Below are 22,978 nucleotides of genomic sequence, written 5' to 3' on the forward strand. Positions count from 1 at the left end.
TCAAATCGTCCGGTCCAACGGTGCCTGTAGTAAATAATTAGGCACATGAATACATATGTTTAGCTTCTAATTCACAACTAGTCAAACAAACGAGAGAAACATAATTGCATTGATAATGATATGTAGAAAAAACCATGAAAATGATCCTAGCTTGCTATATCAAATTAAACCTGCTAACTCCCCGAAATCTTGAACTTCTCTTGACGTTAGTGGCAACAGCTGGAGTTCGATCACCAAGTGACTGTTGCTGCTGCTGCTGGTCACGTTGTTGATCGTTAATATTGCAGCTTAATGCAAATGTAGAAGGGTCTCTTCGCCGTCTTTTAATACACTTACCAGTCTCCCCGGCTCTCCTTTCTTCTCCTATCATGCACAAGCGACGCCTTCCTAGGTTTATCTGATCGCCAGTATTCCTTGTCATCTCCATCTTTGTCTAAATGACTCTCCGGGGAATATTGAAAGTGACAAGACCAGACCAGACCAAAAGCTATTAATATGTTCACTTGACGTCTACAAAACTAATTGTAACAACTGCTTATAAATATGCTTCAGCAGTGCCCACCCAGACAAAGAATTGTCGATGTTCACGATATCATCTGCGACAAACTCCCTTTGTCTGCACTCTCATTACAATAGGGTGCTAGCTAAGACTACATGGTTACAGGGTATCACCAAAATTATTTTCAGATCCTTGCACATACACCGAACCATTATATTCTTCGGTATCATCAGATTTCAAAATTTTGACAGGATTTCTTTGCTGTAGTATTCGAAATTAGATCCGTTATATACGATTGTGCTCAAGCTTAACAGCATCTTTGTTCATTAATTATTAACTTAATTTCTGGAAAATGATCAGAAATGCATTGAATTTAAGCTAAATGCCCGGGTTTAAAGTTTAAACAGTTTTCAATTTCAAAGCTTGCAGTAGTTTGAAGGAAATTAATAGCTACTACTGTACTTGTAACCAAAAGAGAAAATAAAATGCACTGTTGAAATTCTTGGAGGATTAAAGTTGACGGATTTAATAATACTAAATGCTTGGACAAAAATGAATTTGGCTTTACTTGTAGAGAAACTTCCAAAATGCCTTATAGATTTTTGTTTTCTGCGATGCAAACCTGACATGTGTACAATTACATGACAAACACCGTGTTCTGGTCGTTTTTTTTTTTTTTTTTACTTTAGCTTGTTCATTCCTTCAGGCTTCATGGGATTCTTCGTCAACTTAGGGGTCATGTTTTCAGACTTGTTTTGGCTTTGTCTCGTACTCTTACTTAAATTATGGCGCGGTGTTTTCCATGAAATCCAACCCTTATACACACACACACACACACACACACACGTTCAAATAAATAATTAATTGTACATTCTATTTTTTTTATATAAAAAAAAATACAGTGATAGGGATAAATAAAATCGGAGCTAATCAATACCACTAATAATTAAGCACATGCCAACTTCTTCATCTTATTTGTTTTTATACAAGACACGCCAATTCATACACACACACAAGATTTTTATATATATACATAATTCGACAAAGAAACACTTACATTAATTACATTATATCTCTTTAGAATTTTATGTTAAGAAAATATATTGTTTAAAAGAGCACATTTTCTTAACATGAAATTCTCGAGAGATATAAATATAATGTAATGTAAGGATTCCCCTCTCAAATTAATTATGTATATAAAACTCTTTTATTTATATATATATATGTATATATAAAAGACCAATTTAATTTTAAAAGAACTAATTAGGTATCTCACGCTTCACTCTATAATGTAAAAAAAATAATACTTTAGCGTTGTTAATGTATTTTTTTTAAAAAAATTAGCTATTTGATATTATAAAAAATTATAATTATCAATTTTAAAAATCCAAATTTGAAAAAAACCTCGTGGTGTACTAAGTGCAACCAAATGATAGAGGATCATAGATTGAAATCCCATCTCCATCGCTTTTAATCCTGAATCCATAGCGATCCGCCGAATCCCTGATGAGCCCACCAGATCCCAAAACAACGTCATGAATGTGAAGGCCATGGATGATCACATTTTGTACAAATTAATTGGATAGGAATCCCAGCACCATAAGCAGTATGCACATTGGCTCCCCTGCCATCAATGGTTTCGTTACGAGCTAGTACCTATCGTGAGCTGCAACCATCAAATCTACAGGCTAACACCCTCCAGAGCCGCGCGCTAGGCTTAGCTTGGTGGCCTGGCAGCGTCACGCCAAGCTATGAGACCTGACAGCTACTGTCAGCCCATCAACAATTAGGTCTAGTAGCGCCAAACCTAGCAAGAGTTAAGTCCGGCTTTAATTTAGCCAGTGTCAGACTGAACACGTTTTTATTGGGGCACATTTGATGCTACCACGTGCCAGCCCAACACGCCTTAAAAATTATATCTGTATAGTTTTATTGATCCGGTATTTTTAAAACATATATTTAAAAAAATATACTCATAAAAATATACTAATTCGGTACCTAAACTCTCTTAATTCTCCTCTCTATTTTTATGGTATGTTTATCTAAATTTTAGAGGTTTTGTGTCTGGATAATTTCTTGACTTATTAAGTGCCATGGTTATGGCACTATTTGGTGTCCAGTTACATCTTCGCAGGTTGACAAATATTGATACCAGAGAGGCCTTTATATTTATTTTTTTAAAATATTTTATATTAAAATACTATTTAAAAAAAATTATTTTTCACAAAACTATTTAAAATATATAATAAAAAATTAATTTTTAACCAAAAATATTTAATATTTTTGTTTTAAAATGCTAACCAAAAGCCTTTGTAAAAAAAGCTTATAGAATAATATTTTTGTAAAGTATTTTTTATTTAAAAATATATTTAAATATTTTTTTATTTTTTTCGACAACACATTATAAGAAACCACTTAAAAAAATATTAAAGTTAAGAAATAAATAAAAACACAGCTGAACAGTAAAGTTAAATAATCACTAAAATGGCATTGGAATGAGTAATTCTTGCAATTATTGCAAGTACCACAATACATAATAATACTAATAATAATATTTGCGATCATTATTTTTACATATACAATATGCAACCTTAAAGTTTCGTACATGCAATAACCTCTGGCATCTTCATTATGGCAATGCTGCAACAATAATAGGATATTTCCCCAATGTATTATTACAAATGAATACATAGCACGTCTGTAAATACTATTTTTTATGTTCATATATAAATGACAATATAAAAACCGAGTCAGCCCAAATAAATAAGTATATTTTTTAATTTACTTTACCCAATAAATAATAAATAAAATATAAATATCATCAAACTCAACACGAAATCCATCTAAATCTATCCTAAAATATATATTTATATTACATAAATATATTTATAGAAACTTTATATTTTTTTACAATATAATATATACATATCTCAATGACATCAAACACATTTATATATAATATTCATCATCATTTAATATTCATATCCACACTTCAAATATATATATTAACTATTATTTTTTATCAAATAATAAATAATAATATATAATAAATACTATGAATACTCGAAACTTCAAAACCCACATTCCTATGTGCACCCAGCATGTAAACTCTGCGCACACCACTTTCCAGAAGTTAGACTTCGGTGTAAAGTCAAGAATGGGGATTTTACTTCATTTGGTTGCGCGCAAACCACCCTGGTGAACTATTATTATACTTTCTTGTTCTGCTGTTCTTTTACTTGGTAAATATAATTCTGCGGACTTGTCCAGGCGGACACTTTCTTGATCACACACTTAACAATACTAAAATGGATATACTAAGATGCTTCCCAGACCTTGTAATTCCTCCCTTCGATTTTTGAAGACCAGCTGTAGGGCCCACTTGGCGGTTCGTAATGACCCGGTCCGATTTTCACCGCCACTTTCTCGTCAATGATGGCCGCGTACACATCCCTCTCCGCCTTGGTAATTTTAACCTTAAATGAACATACCAGCAAAGAGATCAGTTTTTTATTGCTTGCTGTTTATTCATTTTCTTTTTTCCATGTGTAAGGGAATCATGACCAATGTGTAATTAGATGCCAAGAAAATAAATGAGCGAACAATGTGTGTCATATGCAACTAATAATTTTTAATGTAACAAGCAGTAGAGAAGTAGAATCAAGGATGAGGACTATTTACATGGACCTTTTCAGTTCTTTTTTTTTTTTGTCTTGTCATATAAAGAAGTTATATAATTTGAAGTTACACAATACATACACTATTTAATATGCTAAAAAGGATAAAAATAAACTATATCTCATCTTTGAAAGATTCTAATATTATCTTGATGCTCAAAATATGTGTATAAAGATGTAGTTTCAATACTTACAATGCTCCGACAGTGGATTTTGTTCCGGTTTCTTAGAGAGATGAGAGCTGCGATTTCAGATTGATATTGAGAAAATATGTGATCATAGAACACTGCTGGTGTTCCTGGATGAGTCAGGATGTAAGCATATCCTTGCATTTCTTTTCCACCGGGAAATCTCCAATGACCCTTGAGAAAGAAAGAAAGAGTATTGGTTGGTAACAAGATAACTTCACAGTATGAAACAGCGACAGCAACAAAAAATATAGGTTTTTCATTCCTTTTGCATCTCCCAATAAATAATTTCCTACCCACCAATTAAAGTTAAGCAAAATCAAGATCCTGGATGACATCCTCAAATTATCTTCCATCTTCCCGTTTGGTATTCTATGAATTCCTTAATTTTAAGAACTACTTTTTGATTCAGAGTGATGCTTCATCGCTTTGTGGACCTAAAACAACTACCCACTTTTACAGGACCAAGTCACGGAAGAAAAGGCTCATCCCATGGTTATACATATATATTAAGGGCCATTACACTACGCAATGACTGCTATTTAATGTATTTTTCACTATTCATTGCTATTATGTGACATTATAAGATATATAATACCATTTCAAACAAATGACAACATTACAGCCTTTATGTAACTGTAATTAATCCCATAACATTGTAGAAGTTGAAATCGTGTTCCTCAAGGATGAGCAAATTTTAACTTCTATTTTTCTCGAGTACATAATTTCTAATTTAGGATCATTATTTTTCAATTCCTTCAATAGAGGTACAGCAGAAATATAAAAAATTAAGAAGTTTAAACCTGGGTAGACCCAGTGTCATGATTCTCTATGAAGGTAACAGCACGAGATGGCCACCATCCAACAACCCCAGGAGGCTTTCCTTTCTCATCTGATAATCGCCAATACTCGCACCTTTCCAGTGTCTACGAGGGGAAAAAAATATAAGCTGTAAATATGATTATCCTCCACCTTACCTTTATACCAAACAAATAAACCAAAACAAATGGAAAGGTAAAAGTGAAAGGGCAAGGATGTGGCACGAGCTTACAGCACTTGGAAAGCTAAAATAAAGCTAGTCTTTCCTTGGGTACTTTTCATGGAAGTATCATGGAGAGAGACTTGAGACTTGATTAACTGACATCTTGTCGCCAACTTAATGATTATACAATGACACCACTCAAGTCATAAACAAATTGGCAAAAATGATCATCTAGCAGTTTATGGCATTATTCAACTCAATTAATCTAGATGCCAAACAGTTAGGTGCTTGGGTGCTACTTGCAACAAGAACTGTTTCTTATGTTTCAACTACAATCCCATCTATGATTACAGTCTAAAATATATAACCTAGGAAATGCCAACCAACCAGGTTCGTCATTTGTGGGCAAGAAAAGAAAAGATCAACATCAGAAGTGGAAAATCCTGTGTTCGAACTCTTTTGATACAAGATCCACGAGAGATGCTGCTTTCTGCAAGAACCTGCACGAAGTATCTAGGTCTAACCAGAAGTATCATCTAAATGCTATTGTTATTCCTATCCCTTTACTCGCAACATCTACTGACACAGGAAATAAAATAAAAGATTACCAGGAGAAAAAAACAGAGATATCAAGAAATTAAACAAATAATTCAATTCAGTACCAACTGCATCAGAGCATATGAACACCATCAAGATGCATGTCTTTTGTTTTTCTCTTTTCATTTTGCACACTTTGTACATACAATCATGTAAATGAGCACTTACTGTATGAAGAATCCCTTTTGTGGTGACATCAAATGCACCAGCAGTCCCACTGGTGTCATTAATCCAGTCAACAATTCTCTGCCGATGTGCATCTTGATTGTGATCCATTTCACCGTATGTATAACTGAGGGAATCCCAATACTCACCAACAGCAAAATAAGGTTCACTTGCATCCAAGTAATCCTTCACATAACCACCCCAAAATCCTCTCACAAAATCAAGCCTCCATCCATCATACCCGATCTCTTTTCTGCATGCAAGATGCAACCAGTTAAATAAGGTTAGTTATGATGCTACCCAAATAAAATATGTTAAACCATGCAAAGGTGAAAAATACTGATCAATACCATAGGGATTAGCTCCCTGCAACATTTAAAAGCACAAGGCAGAAACAACAACAGAACATGATAAGGGAAGGGAAGGCAACAGAAAATCACAAAATACAAGCTTCACTCCATTATTAGTAGCTCAGCTAAGCCTCCAAAACAGAACAGATTAAAGCATCCAAAGCACAAAAAAGGCTTGATCTTAGCCATAGAAATTACAGCTCCCTGCAAAATCTAAAAGCAGAAGGAAAAGGCAGCAACCGTGCATGTGAAGGAAATCCAGGGGAAATCAGCAAATACAAGTTCCACTCCTCATTCTGTAGCTCATCTCATTCTCCAGACAATATGGAAGGCACCACCAATCCACTCATTAAAGCAATCAAAACCACAGGGAATAGGAGGCAAAGAAAAGCTTCACGCCATAAATAAATTCATTTCAGGCACAAGAGGATAGATCATAACTTGCAAATGACACAAAGGTTAGATCATCATTAGAACTACAGTAACTGGAATTTCCATAGGTTTGGTATCAGCAATAAGAAGAAAGACACGAACAGCAGACCAGCAGGCTTAGACCCAACATGATGCTTACGAAAAGACTAAATAGTAAATACAGCAGAAGTTGGTTGAAAGTAATATAAAACAGGTTTTAAACAAAAAAATAAGCAGCGAATTTCCTGGAAAAAGAAACAAATTCAGAGAAAATATCCCAGTGCTATAATAACATGAACCATTAAGAAAAATTAGATGATCTTAGGCAAGAAGTGTGAAAAAAAATTGATATACTCCTTATGCTTCCTAGTGCTGAGCGAACCTGCTTTCAGATAAGAGAGCTAGAAAAGCCAGAAGATAAAAAGAAAAAGAAAAGGCCAACGTTGCATCATTAACCAATTGATTTCAAACATATGATGATGATCTTCTCCAGCAGGAATTTCTCACAGCACCGTGCCATTTATTTCTTGGAAGAAAAATGGTGGTGATGCTAAGTGAGAAAATTAGGATGCTGGTACCAAGTTTGACTGTCAGAGACTCAGAAATGCTTTGTTATAAAAAATGAAGTTCAGTTTTCATTCTCTCACGATGATAGATATTTTCTACTTGGTGTTCACTAATGATTAGAAGAGAATAAATATACAAGTCCTTTCAAACACAAGGAAGAGGACTATTACCTTAGCCAGAGTAACCATTCTTTGAGATCCTTTCTCACAAATTCTTGTGAATGATCAATGTTTGGGGCAGCATGAAAATTATCTCCACTACTTTTGTTTCCCCTACCCTGCATGATACAGCCCAGGAGTTATACAAATGCGAGAGTATATTTTACAGGCACGTATAGCATCAAGGAGCAAATTGTGATTAAGAAATAAGAGCACAGTCCTGAAAACTGTTTTGTCACTATATTTGCGTGAAAATAATGCATAAAGCACAAAGAGCAAACATGCACAGTTGATCTGCAGACAAACCTCCTCTGAAAGCACAAGTCTTGCTATTATAGATTAACTGCAAAATCAAGGTTGTAGGCCATAATTTGCAAGCATGCAAACAAGGTTACAGGAAATAGAACATTCCAAGACAAGCATATGTGACACAGGAAAGTTTAAATTTCCAGCAAAGAGATGAGGTACCAAACTACCCAGCATCCTAGAATTTAAATGAAAAATAAATGCTAATCTTTTTGTCTCTTGTGTCAGTAAGGAAATGTTCCCCCACGTCCATACTTCAGACATTCAGATGCATCCACCTCAGTCCCCAGAAACACAACATAAATGAATGTGAACTTGTACAGTCGAGTCATAAACTGATCTAACCATCCCAACAAAGTTCCCTTTTCCTAATGCAGTTGAGAGTAGAGGGGTATGTTCAGGTTATCAGAACAAAGAATCCACAAGTAATACTAATATCTGCAGCAAAATCCAGTGAAGTAGTGGTCAATGACATGTTCTTTTTTAATATTATTTGCCACTGCTAACTTACAAAAGAGTACTTGGACACAGGTTTCAACTATTGTTGCTACCCAATTTTTGACCCATGTTTTGATATATTTTCAAAAAATCCAAAAATTGAGAAAAACAAAGATAATCCAAAAAATATGTTTTTTTTAATATATTTTCGTCATTTTAGCATTTTCAACGTCGTCTAAAAAAGAATTTAAATTGTTAAAAGATTTTCAAACGCGTTCGACTTTTCACGCGTCATTTTTAAATCATTGATTTTTCGCATTTGAGTCGACGTTGATATTGCTCGTTTTCAAAAAATATAAAAAAATAAGAAAAATCAAAATTTACAAAAAGAAAGAAGTTGAGGGACCAAGTTGAAAAACCTAGCAACATTTTGCCTATAAATACTGGTTTCCTCAACACATTCAAAGGGGGGCAATTTTGAGATTAGGGGGGTTAATTTTGGAAACACAAAAAAATACAAAAAACCTAAACCTAATCTTTTTTTGAAGAGCAGCCGCCCCCCCTCTGGTTTGAATTTTTTCCCAGCCGCCGGAGCCAATTCATTTTTTTCTCCCCCACACAGCCCCTCACCCGAATTGAATTTTTTTCTTTGGAAACCGGCCAAACAGCCCTTCCAAATCCACCCGGATTATTTTTTTTCCTCCTTCAGCCTCTCATCCTCTTCATCCACAGCCGCTGTTACCCCCTTCATCTCCTCCCGCCGACCTCCTCTTCCCTGCCAAAGAGCAACCGAAGCCAGCCCTCAACCGGCCAAAACAGCAGCCCTGTGCAGCGGAGGCGTTGTCTTCCTCCCGGTTGTTTCCCCCTCTCCACTGCCATCTCCACACCAGACAAGCTCCAGCCGTTCCCCCCCACCGGTGGTAGCAGCAGCACCAGCACCAGCACCAGCACCAGCACCAGCACCGACACCCACCAGATCGGCCACAGACCAGCCAAGACCGGTCATCTCTTTCAACTGATCGGTCGCAGATCCTCCGTCTCAACGCCGCCAGCAACCTCGCCCATCTCCGCAACAGCTCCAGTGGCCGCGGGCTGCAACAGCAAAGCCAGCTGAAGCCGACGATTTGGACACCAGCAGCTGCGCAGCCATTGACCGAAACACAGACACACTTCCAGCCACCTGAAAACAGAGAAGGAGAAGCCAGATCGGACAAGAAGAAGCAGACCCGAAACAGTGAAGAGAGAATAAAAACAGATCTGAAAAACTAAGAAAAAAGTTAAAATCGACTGCTGTGTTGCTCCCCTTTTTTGTTCTGCAGGTCATCGCCGGCGTTGGGAGGCTGAGAGGAAGTCGATCCAGCCCTGGTTGCCGGTTTTTCTTGCGGCGGCGCGTGAACCCACGCGCCGCCAGTGGCGGTGGCGCGTGGGAAGACGCGCCGCCACTGATTTCTGCCCCAGCAACCTTCCCGCCACTGTTCCCGAGCACTGTTCCTGCATGTTCTAGAAGCCTTAGGATGTTTTAGGGGTTGTTTAGTAATTTTAGAATCGTTTAATGTAATTTCTTTATTTATTATTGAATTTTTAGTTGTATTTTGTAAATACGGATGTAAAAGAAAAGAAAAAGAAAAGAAAAGAAAATAGTGAAAGTGTATGTGTGTGAGTTTGTATTTTGTTTTATTTATTTGTACATATTTTTTAATGATAAAAATTGCAAATAGATTAAAGAAGAATTTAATATTTTGATCGGATCTCGGTTAAGAATTATTAACTTATACGTAAGTGATATTTCTAATTTCCGGTGAAAAGACAATTATTAGAACTTCTTTAACACATCAAATTCGCGAAGCAGCTTACCTCAGGTAGGGTGTGTTAGGGGTGCTAATACCTTCCCTAACCACAACCAGTCCCTTGCCCGTGAATCTCTGACCAGACCAGTATATCCGGTTTCCTAGTAGCCTTCAATAAATTACTAGGTGGCGACTCCAACGAACCATTAAAGCAACGCAACAACGAGATTTAACTCGCCAGCCGATGCCGCGCGCTGATTTTTTTTTGGGGTGCGACAGAATGGCGACTCCACTGGGGAAGGTACTGTTTCTGACATTATTGGACTAAGCTTTGTATATTTGATGTGTTTAAGTTTTTGTATTTTTTATCTTTTTGTTAATATTTATTTCCATGTATTTTATAGAATTGTCTCATGCATCACCTGTATTTATTTTTGAAAGCACACACAAGCTTCTAGGTTAGGTGGGGAACTAGCGATCTGCCCTAAGACTATTGGTCAGGGTTCAGATGCGTGAAACACCCAACTCATATCTGAGTGCCTGCTTGGTAATGGTGGGTATACGTGCCTTAACCATTCCTTGCAACGCCCCCATACTGTCTTTACGAAGAACGTCACTGGGCAGATATGAGACCCTTTTGAGACCAGATAGAAAACCTACCCCTGTTCACATAATGAATAGAACTTGTCCTTAGGTTGTATGTGCTATTGTTATTTGCATAAGGACAAACCCTTCTTGAAGCATCTTGAACTCAAGACTTGTGGGTGACACATTGGCCGACACTCCGAAAATTTTCATTGTAGAGTTTGGGCAAAAATCACGATTCTTGTTCCATCATGCAAGAGTTACGACCATATTGTCACCTCTCGAAGGGTGAGTTCGTCATATAGATTACATGTTCATACATTTGTCATGCATGCACCAGAATGAAAAGTAGGTCCCTTACGAGTCCGCAATACCTGACTTTGAACGATGAAAAGTATGAAAGATGAAGAGTGTGCTCGCTGAAAAGTCCATTGTTAAGAAGAGTTGGAGTTTCTAAAGACATGTGTGACTCGCCTCTAGCTTTCTCGAGCAGATACTGAAAAATAACTCTAGGAAAGCTTCTTTCCAACCGACCTATCATCTTTGTTCAAAACCCAACAATGACTCAGCCCGAAGAAATTGGGGGCAAAATTTGTCAAGAGCCAACCGAAGGGGAATTGCACTACCGGTGCATATTGGAGCCTATTCTTGTTCTGCCAAAAAAAAAAAAAAAAAACCTTAGTTTGATCATGCCTGCAAAATTTCTTGATTTTTATTTCAACCTATTCCAGTTTTTGTTGGTAACTTGGCTCCAAAATTCCACAACACTTTCCTTGCCAAATGAGCCTTGTTAATAAGATCATGTGTTTATAACATACCTTCATTTTTGTTGTTGTTTCATGCAAATAACATATTTAGCATAATCTTTAAGCATGAAACCATCACACCAAGAATCTTTGGGTGTGTTTTCCTTTCTTTCAAAACTATGCATGATCGCACATGTTTACAAGGATTTTTGGGGAATTCAAAGTTTAGTACATAAACTGAAATCATGTTGATGTTTGTCCAAAACAAACGAGTTCAGGAAATTCAAGTGATTCCTTAGAAAGGTAACCATGCACCTAGAAAATCTAAAAAAAAAAAAAAAAAAGGAACCCATAAAGTGACTTCAAAAAGCTGAGTTTTTATCTGAATGAATAATGAGAAATCATATTGCATACTCGCATGAAAGCAAGGCTTACCGATCCTAAATGCATGCATTTGAGATGAAGAAAGGCCATCTTTGATAATCTTTTCACGAGGCTAAAATATATCCTTTGTAGTCCCCTTTTGAGCCTTATGCTTTTCTTGAGATAAATAACCTTGGCTAGGATCACACCCCACACTGGGGGTAAGTGCGATGACATAGAGAAAACCTCAATGATTGAAAATGCCCGAGCAATACTAGGGGCATAAAAGAAATTTCTCAATCATCAAAGGTGCCCAAACAAAGCTAGGGGGCATAAAGAAAATCCAAAGGATCCAAAAGTTTTGAGCAAAAAAAAAAAAAAAAAAAAAAAAAAAAAACAAACAATATGATGATGCTCAAAACCATATGAAGAAAACAAAAGCAAAGAGAAAAAGCCCAAGCCCAACACAAGGGGGCACGATAGACAGTTTTCGAAGGACATTTAAATGAAAAAAGGTCAAGAAACAAGCACAAGTGATCCTTAGTCTTCAAATCCCTTAAACACCTTTTGAGCCTACAAATATCATTTTCTTCATAACCAAGAGCCCAAGCCTACATTATGTGCCTAATCAAGCCCTTTCTGATCAAAGGCAAGCAATCTGGATCGGTAGGCAATGCTTTCTCATGTGAACCAATTCATTATCCGTGCAAATAAAATAAATGCTTTGAACCTCGGTTCTCAATAACCCTCAAATTGAGATTTAAACCTTTTCTGACAAACCAGAGGTCACTTCATATTTTTTACCAAAAGCCAAAACAAGAAGTTTTCATCACTTCTGATAACCTCTCCATTGGAATCACTTGAATTTTTTAGAATGAGTTTGCTTTGAATCGATGTCAAAATAATTTTTGTGTTTGGAATAACTTTGGAATTTCAAAAATTCTGCATGAAAACAACTCCTTGTCAAACCTTCCTTCATATAGCCTCGTCCACAAACCCGAATTGAACACTTGGGGGCATGATCAAGCTAGGGAGCAATAAAGAAACATATGATAGGGCAGGCTCCATGATTCCCATTCTAAGAAAATGTCGAGCAAAGTTGGCAACCCTTGAGATAAAGGGGCGGAGGACAAAGAAGTACGATGATATCAAGTCTTTCCTAGAGGTAAAAATCACAAGAGATGACTCGAGTAAGCAAGAGCGAAGAAGCCATCGAAGTTCACTGCCAACACTCCAACTTTTGAGAAAAGAAACACACCATGAAGAAAGGGGGACCTATTTTTCTCAGGTAAGTATACATGCATATTGATCATAATGCATTGCTTTTAACATTGTCAGGTCGGTGTTTCATCATCATCTTTTGGGTAGTGGTTTTCTAACCCTACCTCATTTTGAGTGCGCCTTTGAGCTCTCACCTCTTTCTGTGTGCGCCTTTGAGCTATCATCTCGGGTAGTGCGTTTTTTCTAACCCTACCTCATTTCGAGTGCGCCGTTGAGCCCTCACTTCTCAGGTAGCGCGTTTTCTAACCCTACCTCATTTCGAGTGCGCCTTTGAGCCCTCGCCAACATTTTTCTGGGTAGGTCACCCATCATAATGAGACCATTTTTTTTCATATTCTTTCCACCTGGGTTGGTCACCCATGACAATGAGACCGCGTTCTTCATATTGTTTCCATCTGGGTTGGTCACCCATTACAATGAGACCACACTTCATATTTTTTCCATTTTTGGGTAGGTCACCCATTACAATGAGACCGCACTTCATATTCTTTCTATTTGGGTAGGTCGCCCATCACAACGAGACCGTTCATCATATTTTTTCCATCTGGGTTGGTCACCCATTACAATGAGACCACATTTCATATTTTTTCCATTTTTGGGTAGGTCACCCATTACAATGAGACCGCACTTCATATTCTTTCTATTTGGGTAGGTCGCCCATCACAACGAGACCGTTCATCATATTTTTTCCATCTGGGTAGGTCACCCATTACAATGAGACTCCACTTCATATTTTTTCCATTTTCGGGTAGGTCACCCATGACAATGAGACCGCACTTCATCATATTTTTTCCATCTGGGTAGGTCACCCATTACAATGAGACCACACTCCATCATATTTTTTCCATTTGGGTAGGTCACCCATTATAATGAGACCGCACATCACATTCTTTCTATTTGGGTAGGTCGCCCATCACAACGAGACCACCTTTTCATATTCTTTCCACGTGGGTAGGTCACCCATTACAATGAGACCACACTTCTTCACATTTTTTCCATTTTTGGGTCGGTCACCCATACAATGAGACCAGCATTTTTCCAGGGTTAGTCACCCGTACAATGAGACCAGCATTTTTCTAGGGTTCGTCACCCGTACAATGAGACCAACATAGGGTTCGTCACCCGTACAATGAGACCAACTTTTTTTTCTAGGGTTCGTCACCCGTACAATGAGATCAGCTTTTTTTCTAGGGTTCGTCACCCGTACAATGAGACCAACATAGGGTTCGTCACCCGTACAATGAGACCAGTTTTTTTCTAGGGTTCGTCACCCGTACAATGAGACCAACATAGGGTTCGTCACCCGTACAATGAGACCAGTTTTTTTTTCTAGGGTTAGTCACCCGTACAATGAGACCAGAATGAGGTCGCCAGATGGGATCTCATGTAGCTTTGGTTAAAGGGAATCGCCAGATGGGATTTCAGGTTGACCGAGTTACACATATTTTTGTTCCAGTGAATGAGGTCGCCAGATGGGATCTCATGTAGCTTTGGTTAAAGGGAATCGCCAGATGGGATTTCAGGTTAACCGAGTTACACATATTTTCGTTCCAGTTGAATGAGGTCGCCAGATGGGATCTCAGGTAAACCCAATGTGTGGGCAGGTCGCCCGTGAAAATAGACTATTGGGAGAGTGTGGGTCGGTCGCCCATGAAAATAGACTAGGGTGAGTATGTGTGGGTCGGCCGCCCGTGAAAATAGACTTGAGTGAGTATGTGTGGGCAGGTCGCCCGTGAAAACATATCAGTGTGAGTGTGGGCAGGTCGCCCAAGATAATGAAATCATTTTTCTTTTGTTTTCTTTACAAAGCTTACTATGCAAAATTTTGAGGAGTTTTGCTTCGTAAGCATTGTAAAGAGGGGGCATCTGTTGCTACCCAATTTTTGACCCATGTTTTGATATATTTTCAAAAAATCCAAAAATTGAGAAAAACAAAGATAATCCAAAAAATATGTTTTTTTTAATATATTTTCGTCATTTTAGCATTTTCAACGTCGTCTAAAAAAGAATTTAAATTGTTAAAAGATTTTCAAACGCGTTCGACTTTTCACGCGTCATTTTTAAATCATTGATTTTTCGCATTTGAGTCGACGTTGATATTGCTCGTTTTCAAAAAATATAAAAAAATAAGAAAAATCAAAATTTACAAAAAGAAAGAAGTTGAGGGACCAAGTTGAAAAACCTAGCAACATTTTGCCTATAAATACTGGTTTCCTCAACACATTCAAAGGGGGGCAATTTTGAGATTAGGGGGGTTAATTTTGGAAACACAAAAAAATACAAAAAACCTAAACCTAATCTTTTTTTGAAGAGCAGCCGCCCCCCCTCTGGTTTGAATTTTTTCCCAGCCGCCGGAGCCAATTCATTTTTTTCTCCCCCACACAGCCCCTCACCCGAATTGAATTTTTTTCTTTGGAAACCGGCCAAACAGCCCTTCCAAATCCACCCGGATTATTTTTTTTCCTCCTTCAGCCTCTCATCCTCTTCATCCACAGCCGCTGTTACCCCCTTCATCTCCTCCCGCCGACCTCCTCTTCCCTGCCAAAGAGCAACCGAAGCCAGCCCTCAACCGGCCAAAACAGCAGCCCTGTGCAGCGGAGGCGTTGTCTTCCTCCCGGTTGTTTCCCCCTCTCCACTGCCATCTCCACACCAGACAAGCTCCAGCCGTTCCCCCCCCACCGGTGGTAGCAGCAGCACCAGCACCAGCACCAGCACCAGCACCAGCACCGACACCCACCAGATCGGCCACAGACCAGCCAAGACCGGTCATCTCTTTCAACTGATCGGTCGCAGATCCTCCGTCTCAACGCCGCCAGCAACCTCGCCCATCTCCGCAACAGCTCCAGTGGCCGCGGGCTGCAACAGCAAAGCCAGCTGAAGCCGACGATTTGGACACCAGCAGCTGCGCAGCCATTGACCGAAACACAGACACACTTCCAGCCACCTGAAAACAGAGAAGGAGAAGCCAGATCGGACAAGAAGAAGCAGACCCGAAACAGTGAAGAGAGAATAAAAACAGATCTGAAAAACTAAGAAAAAAGTTAAAATCGACTGCTGTGTTGCTCCCCTTTTTTGTTCTGCAGGTCATCGCCGGCGTTGGGAGGCTGAGAGGAAGTCGATCCAGCCCTGGTTGCCGGTTTTTCTTGCGGCGGCGCGTGAACCCACGCGCCGCCAGTGGCGGTGGCGCGTGGGAAGACGCGCCGCCACTGATTTCTGCCCCAGCAACCTTCCCGCCACTGTTCCCGAGCACTGTTCCTGCATGTTCTAGAAGCCTTAGGATGTTTTAGGGGTTGTTTAGTAATTTTAGAATCGTTTAATGTAATTTCTTTATTTATTATTGAATTTTTAGTTGTATTTTGTAAATACGGATGTAAAAGAAAAGAAAAAGAAAAGAAAAGAAAATAGTGAAAGTGTATGTGTGTGAGTTTGTATTTTGTTTTATTTATTTGTACATATTTTTTAATGATAAAAATTGCAAATAGATTAAAGAAGAATTTAATATTTTGATCGGATCTCGGTTAAGAATTATTAACTTATACGTAAGTGATATTTCTAATTTCCGGTGAAAAGACAATTATTAGAACTTCTTTAACACATCAAATTCGCGAAGCAGCTTACCTCAGGTAGGGTGTGTTAGGGGTGCTAATACCTTCCCTAACCACAACCAGTCCCTTGCCCGTGAATCTCTGACCAGACCAGTATATCCGGTTTCCTAGTAGCCTTCAATAAATTACTAGGTGGCGACTCCAACGAACCATTAAAGCAACGCAACAACGAGATTTAAATCGCCAGCCGATGCCGCGCGCTGATTTTTTTTTGGGGTGCGACAACTATCTTGGTTTAGGAAAGGACAAATTAAGTATAAATATCTGAGAAAAATGAGTAACTTGAAGCAACATCAGCAAGAGTTCCCTTTCTTTTCTATTCAAGTTCCTGTTGCAGTTCACATAAAAGTGTACCAGGTTCCATTCTTAGCTGTCTCGGAAATATCCAAACACATTAAACTGTCATTCTATCATGAATGTGGTGATTGACAGCGCGTTTGCAATTGCAGAAATACTCATTGGAATAGCTTAATGATTCGGAAAGCAAGCATTGGGAAATCCTATAAATGAAGTTCATGCTGTTGAAAATCATACCACAAAGCCAATTTGGTTAAAAACTAAAGGTATCATACATGCACATGGACATGTGTCCATTGCTATCATGCCTTCTTTAAGTATCCAAAACTTAAGCAAAACCAGTTCACATGGATACAATAATGAACAAACAGATTAATTTCAGGCACCGAGTATTAAATCAACACTCTTTGAGTTTGAAATATTCAGATATGAACACTAGTATTATTTCTTTTTGAAGAAGTTTAGAGTTTTGGATAAGATAGACGTCACAATACTATGACTATTTATGACCTCACTATGCATTGACAAATGTTACCTTTTGAGATCTTTTCAATATATGGATAAAAAAAGTACAGATGCTTTCTAGAAGTAAATACGAGCCAGGGTCATTCTCTTTCCTTTTTTTGCTGATCAGTTTTAGAATTATGTTTGAAGGCACCAGGGCATTTTTTCTATGCACATTAACAACTAGCATTTTCTGGTAAAAGCATCCTGCTGCCTTTATATCTGAGTCGTAAGAAATTAGCAACTGTGTTATCCTTTAGAGAAATTGATTCTTCATTCAACAGCAACACTGCTATCCAACTTTGGGAATCACATAAAAAAATTCAAGTACCTGAAAATGTGGATCATCTGCAACAACTGCCCGGTCATCCCAATTCAAGCGGCCTCCAAAAATATTCCATACACCATTCCCATTCTTGTAGTGTGCACAACGATGGTTCAAAACAGCATCTCCAAGAACTTTAACACCCTTTCCATGGAATCTCTTCACAAGATCCTTCAGCTCATCAATATTTCCATATCTGATATATACAACATGATAGAAATCAAATAGTACTTCATGGTCAGTATGATGATAGTGCCCATCATCTTTCATTCAGAAAAACAAAACAAAATCTGATACTTGTTTCCAAGCACAAAAGGTTATAAGGTAAGGAAGAAAATATCCAAAAACTATAGAACTTCATTTCTATGTAAGAACATGCCAATTATGTTAACGTAAAAGGTTATGGTTAGTTCTGGAGCAAACACAAAAGGAACAATTGGATCTGTACTAGCATCAGCTTCTGTGACCAAGTCCAATCTGAAAATCATTTAAAGAAGACCATGACAAGAGTATTATGCATTTTTATAATTTTATAATATGTACCTGGAGTTAAGATTATACAAATCTTTTGGCATGTAACCTTCAGGTGACACAGATTCTGTTGGTGGGGGCAACCAAACCACAGTGAATCCAAGGGATGATATTTCTTCAACTTTTTGTTTTAGCTCCATGTACCAATGTCCCAATTTATGGGATTCCCAATTAAAACCTTGGAGCAGTATTTCATGACCAGTGCCAGTTCCTGAGCATATTTTAGGAGCCTCTGTTGCCTCGGATTCCAGAGCAGTTTCATCCAGAAAAGTTGGAATTGAGCTTCTGAAGATACTGTATGCTTCAGCAGCCAATTTTTCAATTTCTTGGAGAATGCTTTCTTGTGCTTCTTTTGTTTTTGTCTTCTGTCTCTTCTCAGAGGAAAAGTCACTAACTAAGCTCCGTATTTCATTAATTATACCATCAGTATATATAGCATGAGAAACTTCTTGATCTGCTCCTACAGTGTTTTCAGATACTGGAGCAACTTCAGATTGTCCGGCTCCTGATAGAGCAGGAATGCTACTTGAGATTGGGAGAGCGATATAGAAATCATTTCCCATACAATTCAACCAAGTGCTATCATTTAGCTTGAGAACGAAAAGGAAGCCTACAAGGTCTCCGTCCAAAGTAAATGACCCTGAACATCCATTTCCATCCACTTTTGCCTGCAAAATGGGATGGCCATTTAAGTGACAAAGTAAAAGCAAGAAATAAGAATTCTTAACATTAAAATAGATAAGCAGACAATACCAGCCATCAAGATACCCCAAATTCAAATTATCAATGGAAAACACGAGTAACGAATGATGCATGCTAAAAGGTAAATTACAAGCCAAATAATGCTTCCAGCCCAACCCATATATGATGGTGTATCATGTCTATTTATACAAACATTTGAGTGTATGTGAGTACTAAATAGAAAATTTGACAATATCCTCTACATCCACTTGATGTCAGGCCTATCTTTCTGAACTTCCAGCTAAACTATCCACTGCCACTAAAGAGAGAAAATGGGGAAGAATAAGAAGTAAAAGAGCAGCTACAAAGCCCACAATTTGGCAGTGGGTATTTTCCTTTATTTTTTGTAATTGAGAAACAAACACTTCACCTTATCCCATTTCTATGCAAAAAGGGAGAGTCAACATTGGAGGAGGAAAAAGAATGATGAAAACAACAGATGAATGCAGGTTATGTTTGTGATAGATAGCAGAGAGTTGTGTTAGTTACCAGTAATTTTATTTATCCTTAATATTAGATCATTAAAAAATCTACAAACCTAGTGGAACAATTGGACCTAATATAAAGTGAGTGAAGATTTATGTGCATGTTTAATAAATTAAACTTCCAATGATAAAGTATATAAGTGAAAAATAAGAATCAATCAGCAAAGTTGACATGCACTTGTAAGAAAAATAATTTTCTTGGTATGTTTCAATTAGTATACAAATGCTGCCCAATAAAACAGAGTAAAGAAAAAATAGAAACATGATACAACCATGGCAAGGAAATACAAGGAACAGAGAAGCAAGAATCTGGATAGACTTGAATATAATTATATTTTATTTTTGCGGGGTGTCATTTGGTCTATAGTTCCTCACTATTCCAACCAATGACATCACTTTGTTGGAAAGATAGAGGTGCCAGGTGGCCTACATGTCCCTGTGCCAAAGTAGAGCTTTTAGCCTTGGCAATCTGTGTTCTAGCTTCGTTTGATGAACTTTACATAGTACCACATAAAATGGGCATTTATTACTATCCAGAAATAAAGAAAGCGCATGCTAGTTTTAATTATAGCTTTGTATATATCATTACCTAACTGAACCGTGATTACCTGCAATGAATATTTTTACAAGGCAACAACAGCGCAAATTCTGGAAAAAATGTCCAGGCACGCTATTCAGTTTCCTCTTTATACAGTAAATTCAGTTATATACCTGTAGCACAGTCCGCAAAGCCTTGTTCTTAAACACAGTTGTTCCTGGTGGATGTGGAGCAGCTGGAATTTCCCATTTTTTAGCATCATCTCTGCAAACTCCCCAGTGAACAACAACTTCTCCAGGTAGATCAGTTACTAAATAGAGAAGATTCTTGGCTGTCTTGAGACACTTGCTAACTGAAACAGTCACTGAGTTTTCAATCACGGCAAATTTAGCAATAGGCAGCTCTTCATAGAATCCTTCTACCTTCCTAGTTTCTTGTTTAGGGTCTTTGGATCTGCTGCTGCTATCTTTACCTTCAGAAGCCAATGCATCTGCTTTGAGGAACATGTTAGAAAGCATTGCCCCTAGAGTTGAAGATGAGTTAATACAATCTGTCAGCTCATCAGCTAATATAAACTGTAGAAGAGGGAGAGCTACAGAGAAGAGCAAACAGAGATCATAAACCACCTACTAATGACCCAACTCACCGCCAACATTATAGCAAGCATGAGTTTGGGATCTACAACTTAGCACAAGTATGCCACCTCATTTATTTTCCCCGTCGATTTCTAATTCAACCAAGATTTATGTAAACGATGAAAGCAGGCAACAGAGTACTTAACAAACTATGGGAGATTGGCAATGTAGCATTGAACCATGCCAGTTTGCAACTTGTGTGGAAAAGGAAAGTGAAGAACAGGAAAAAGACAAGGAAAACAAAATGATTTGATTCACTATTCAGCAATTCTGTATGTCTATAATGGAAAACAGGCAAAGGAAAGTTACACCAATCCGATTTCTAGTTTTCCAGAAATCCTATTCATCCACATGGTGATCAGATTTTACTTCGGATTTTCCTTCCTCTGGCACTGCTTTATTGTTATGTAGAGACACTGGACCAATCAGATTAGTATCTCTGATTAGGACCATCCTCTGTGATAGTTTTAGAAAAAATCTTGTTAAAAAACCAAATCCATAAACACGGACGCATGTTGTTCGCAAATGGTAACAAATCCGTAGTGCAAAACATGGGGAAAGAAAAGAGATCATGTAAATAGCAGCATATGAAAATATTACTAATGATTAATTTTATAACCTGGCCACATACTAAAGCCCCCCTTTGCTCCTATGACGTTTCCACCGCCAGAATCGAGCAAGCAGTCCACAAGAGGCACCTTGAAATCTCTCCCCTTGTGCTGATACCAAACTCCAGTTTCTTCATCCTGTGCCAGCCAGCCACCGCAATCCCCCACAAAAATGAGAGAGAGAGACAATTATTACCACCAGCATAAAATTGAAAAATAATCAGGACAAGTGGAAAAATAAAAAAAGCAGCATGCTAAACTCAAAACCTTCAAAACAAAATTCAGGGCTGCAACCGGACTTTTGGGATCAATCCCAATCTTCACTTGGTGAAACTTATCTCCTTCTGATGCCTTCTTTAACGGCGTCTCTATGGCATAGTCCTGCAAAAGCAAAACGTAACATTACATTCCAGCCAGTGACGGTCAAGTGTCATGGTCATTAGAAGGCAATAAATAAATAAATAAGTTTTACCTTTATAGGAATCGAACCAGGGGGTCTCATATTCTCAGGAGGTTGATCCCATTCACTGCCAGTATCATCGACATAAGAAACACCCCAATGAAGAATCCATTTCCCTGGAAGGCTACACCCTACAGTAAGCTGCTGCCACTGATCCTCCTTCTCCTTGGCCTTACTCTGATCTAATCTTACAAAAATCTTTCCTTCAGTCGTTTCAGTACGCGAAAGAGGGAAGGTCTCTTTGAATACGACATCATTACTGGATTCAACAACAGCCGTATCGGTGGAGCTAGCTCTAGCCGTGTGGGTTTTGACCCTGTGAAGGTCAAGAAAAGGGAAGGAGGGGGCATTTGACAGGAGTTTTCGTCTTGGTATTAGTGAACAGCAACAATTAAAAGACGAAGGAGATTTGATGAGAGCAGCAGTAGTGACAGTTATAGCAGCCTTTCTCCTGCTACGAGTATATCCGGGCTTTTCAAAGCGAGAGTATCGAAGGAACGGCTCTACGCTAACTGCCGACATTTTTCTTAGATCTTCTCTCTGATTTTGTTGATCTTTTTATGCACTCGGTACAGTCATGGAGGGGAGCCGAGTTGAGCTGAGTGGAGCAGGGCAATGGGAAGAAGGGGATTTTTTCCCAGATATTTATAACAACTGGCAGTGGTGATGAAAGGCTGGTTCCTTTTTCCTTGCATTTGTGTAAAATTAGTAGGAGCGTATATGTGTGTGTAAATACATGTTCAAAAGGTACACAGTGGAGTGAAAGCGACATTTTCATGGAATTCTTTCTTCGTGCTGGTTGCGTGCTAAACATTTCTTGTTTCTAATATATTTTCTTTTAAATCATATTTAGTATTCAATTATAAAATAGTCTCTAAACTAGTAATTATCCCGTAAGGTGTGAGGAATTATTAAATAATCTTTTATTATATTTGTTAATAACTTGTTCTGTCTAGAATTTACTCAAAAAATCCTTATATATTTTACTCAATCTTTTGGAATTTTCCAGTCTGATTTCTAGTGGTATCGTTCACCTATGATTTTGTGTCCTCGCCGATAATTTTTTTTTCTTCTAATTTATGTATCTGACACGTTTTGGATCATACCAGGCTCGTATGTATAATTGATGAGTACCCAGTATGAAATTGG

General features: G+C 38.0%; 1 protein-coding gene and 1 long non-coding RNA gene across 7 annotated transcripts; both read right to left on the reverse strand.

Annotated features, from left to right (window-relative positions):
- Window positions 1–3,433: 3,433 nt before the first annotated feature.
- LOC118046560 (alpha-amylase 3, chloroplastic) lies at window positions 3,434–22,533 on the reverse strand. 5 transcript variants are annotated; one of them, XM_073412036.1, is made up of 11 exons: window positions 21,842–22,533; window positions 21,637–21,750; window positions 21,393–21,507; window positions 20,300–20,616; window positions 18,375–19,030; window positions 17,838–18,027; window positions 7,607–7,713; window positions 6,112–6,361; window positions 5,168–5,290; window positions 4,371–4,538; window positions 3,434–3,975 (listed from the first exon to the last, which is right to left on the reverse strand). In XM_073412036.1, exons 1-11 carry the CDS (start codon window positions 22,349–22,351, stop codon window positions 3,817–3,819), a joined length of 2,709 nt encoding a protein of 902 aa, XP_073268137.1. In that variant the 5' UTR covers window positions 22,352–22,533; the 3' UTR covers window positions 3,434–3,816. The 5 variants fall into 5 exon arrangements, with proteins under 5 accessions (XP_073268137.1, XP_073268136.1, XP_073268135.1 ...); XM_073412035.1 differs by having other exon boundaries at window positions 20,300–20,649; XM_073412034.1 differs by having other exon boundaries at window positions 20,300–20,718.
- LOC140956048 (uncharacterized) lies at window positions 8,633–17,831 on the reverse strand. Of its 2 annotated transcripts, XR_012171014.1 has the most exons (3): window positions 16,719–17,831; window positions 10,193–16,355; window positions 8,633–9,829 (listed from the first exon to the last, which is right to left on the reverse strand). It is a non-coding gene; the product is annotated as an uncharacterized lncRNA (long non-coding RNA). The 2 variants fall into 2 exon arrangements; XR_012171013.1 differs by lacking the exon at window positions 16,719–17,831 and having other exon boundaries at window positions 10,193–16,710.
- Window positions 22,534–22,978: the final 445 nt, after the last annotated feature.

This window comes from Populus alba, chromosome 10, assembly GCF_005239225.2.
Source record: "Populus alba chromosome 10, ASM523922v2, whole genome shotgun sequence".
Lineage (NCBI taxonomy): Eukaryota > Viridiplantae > Streptophyta > Magnoliopsida > Malpighiales > Salicaceae > Populus > Populus alba.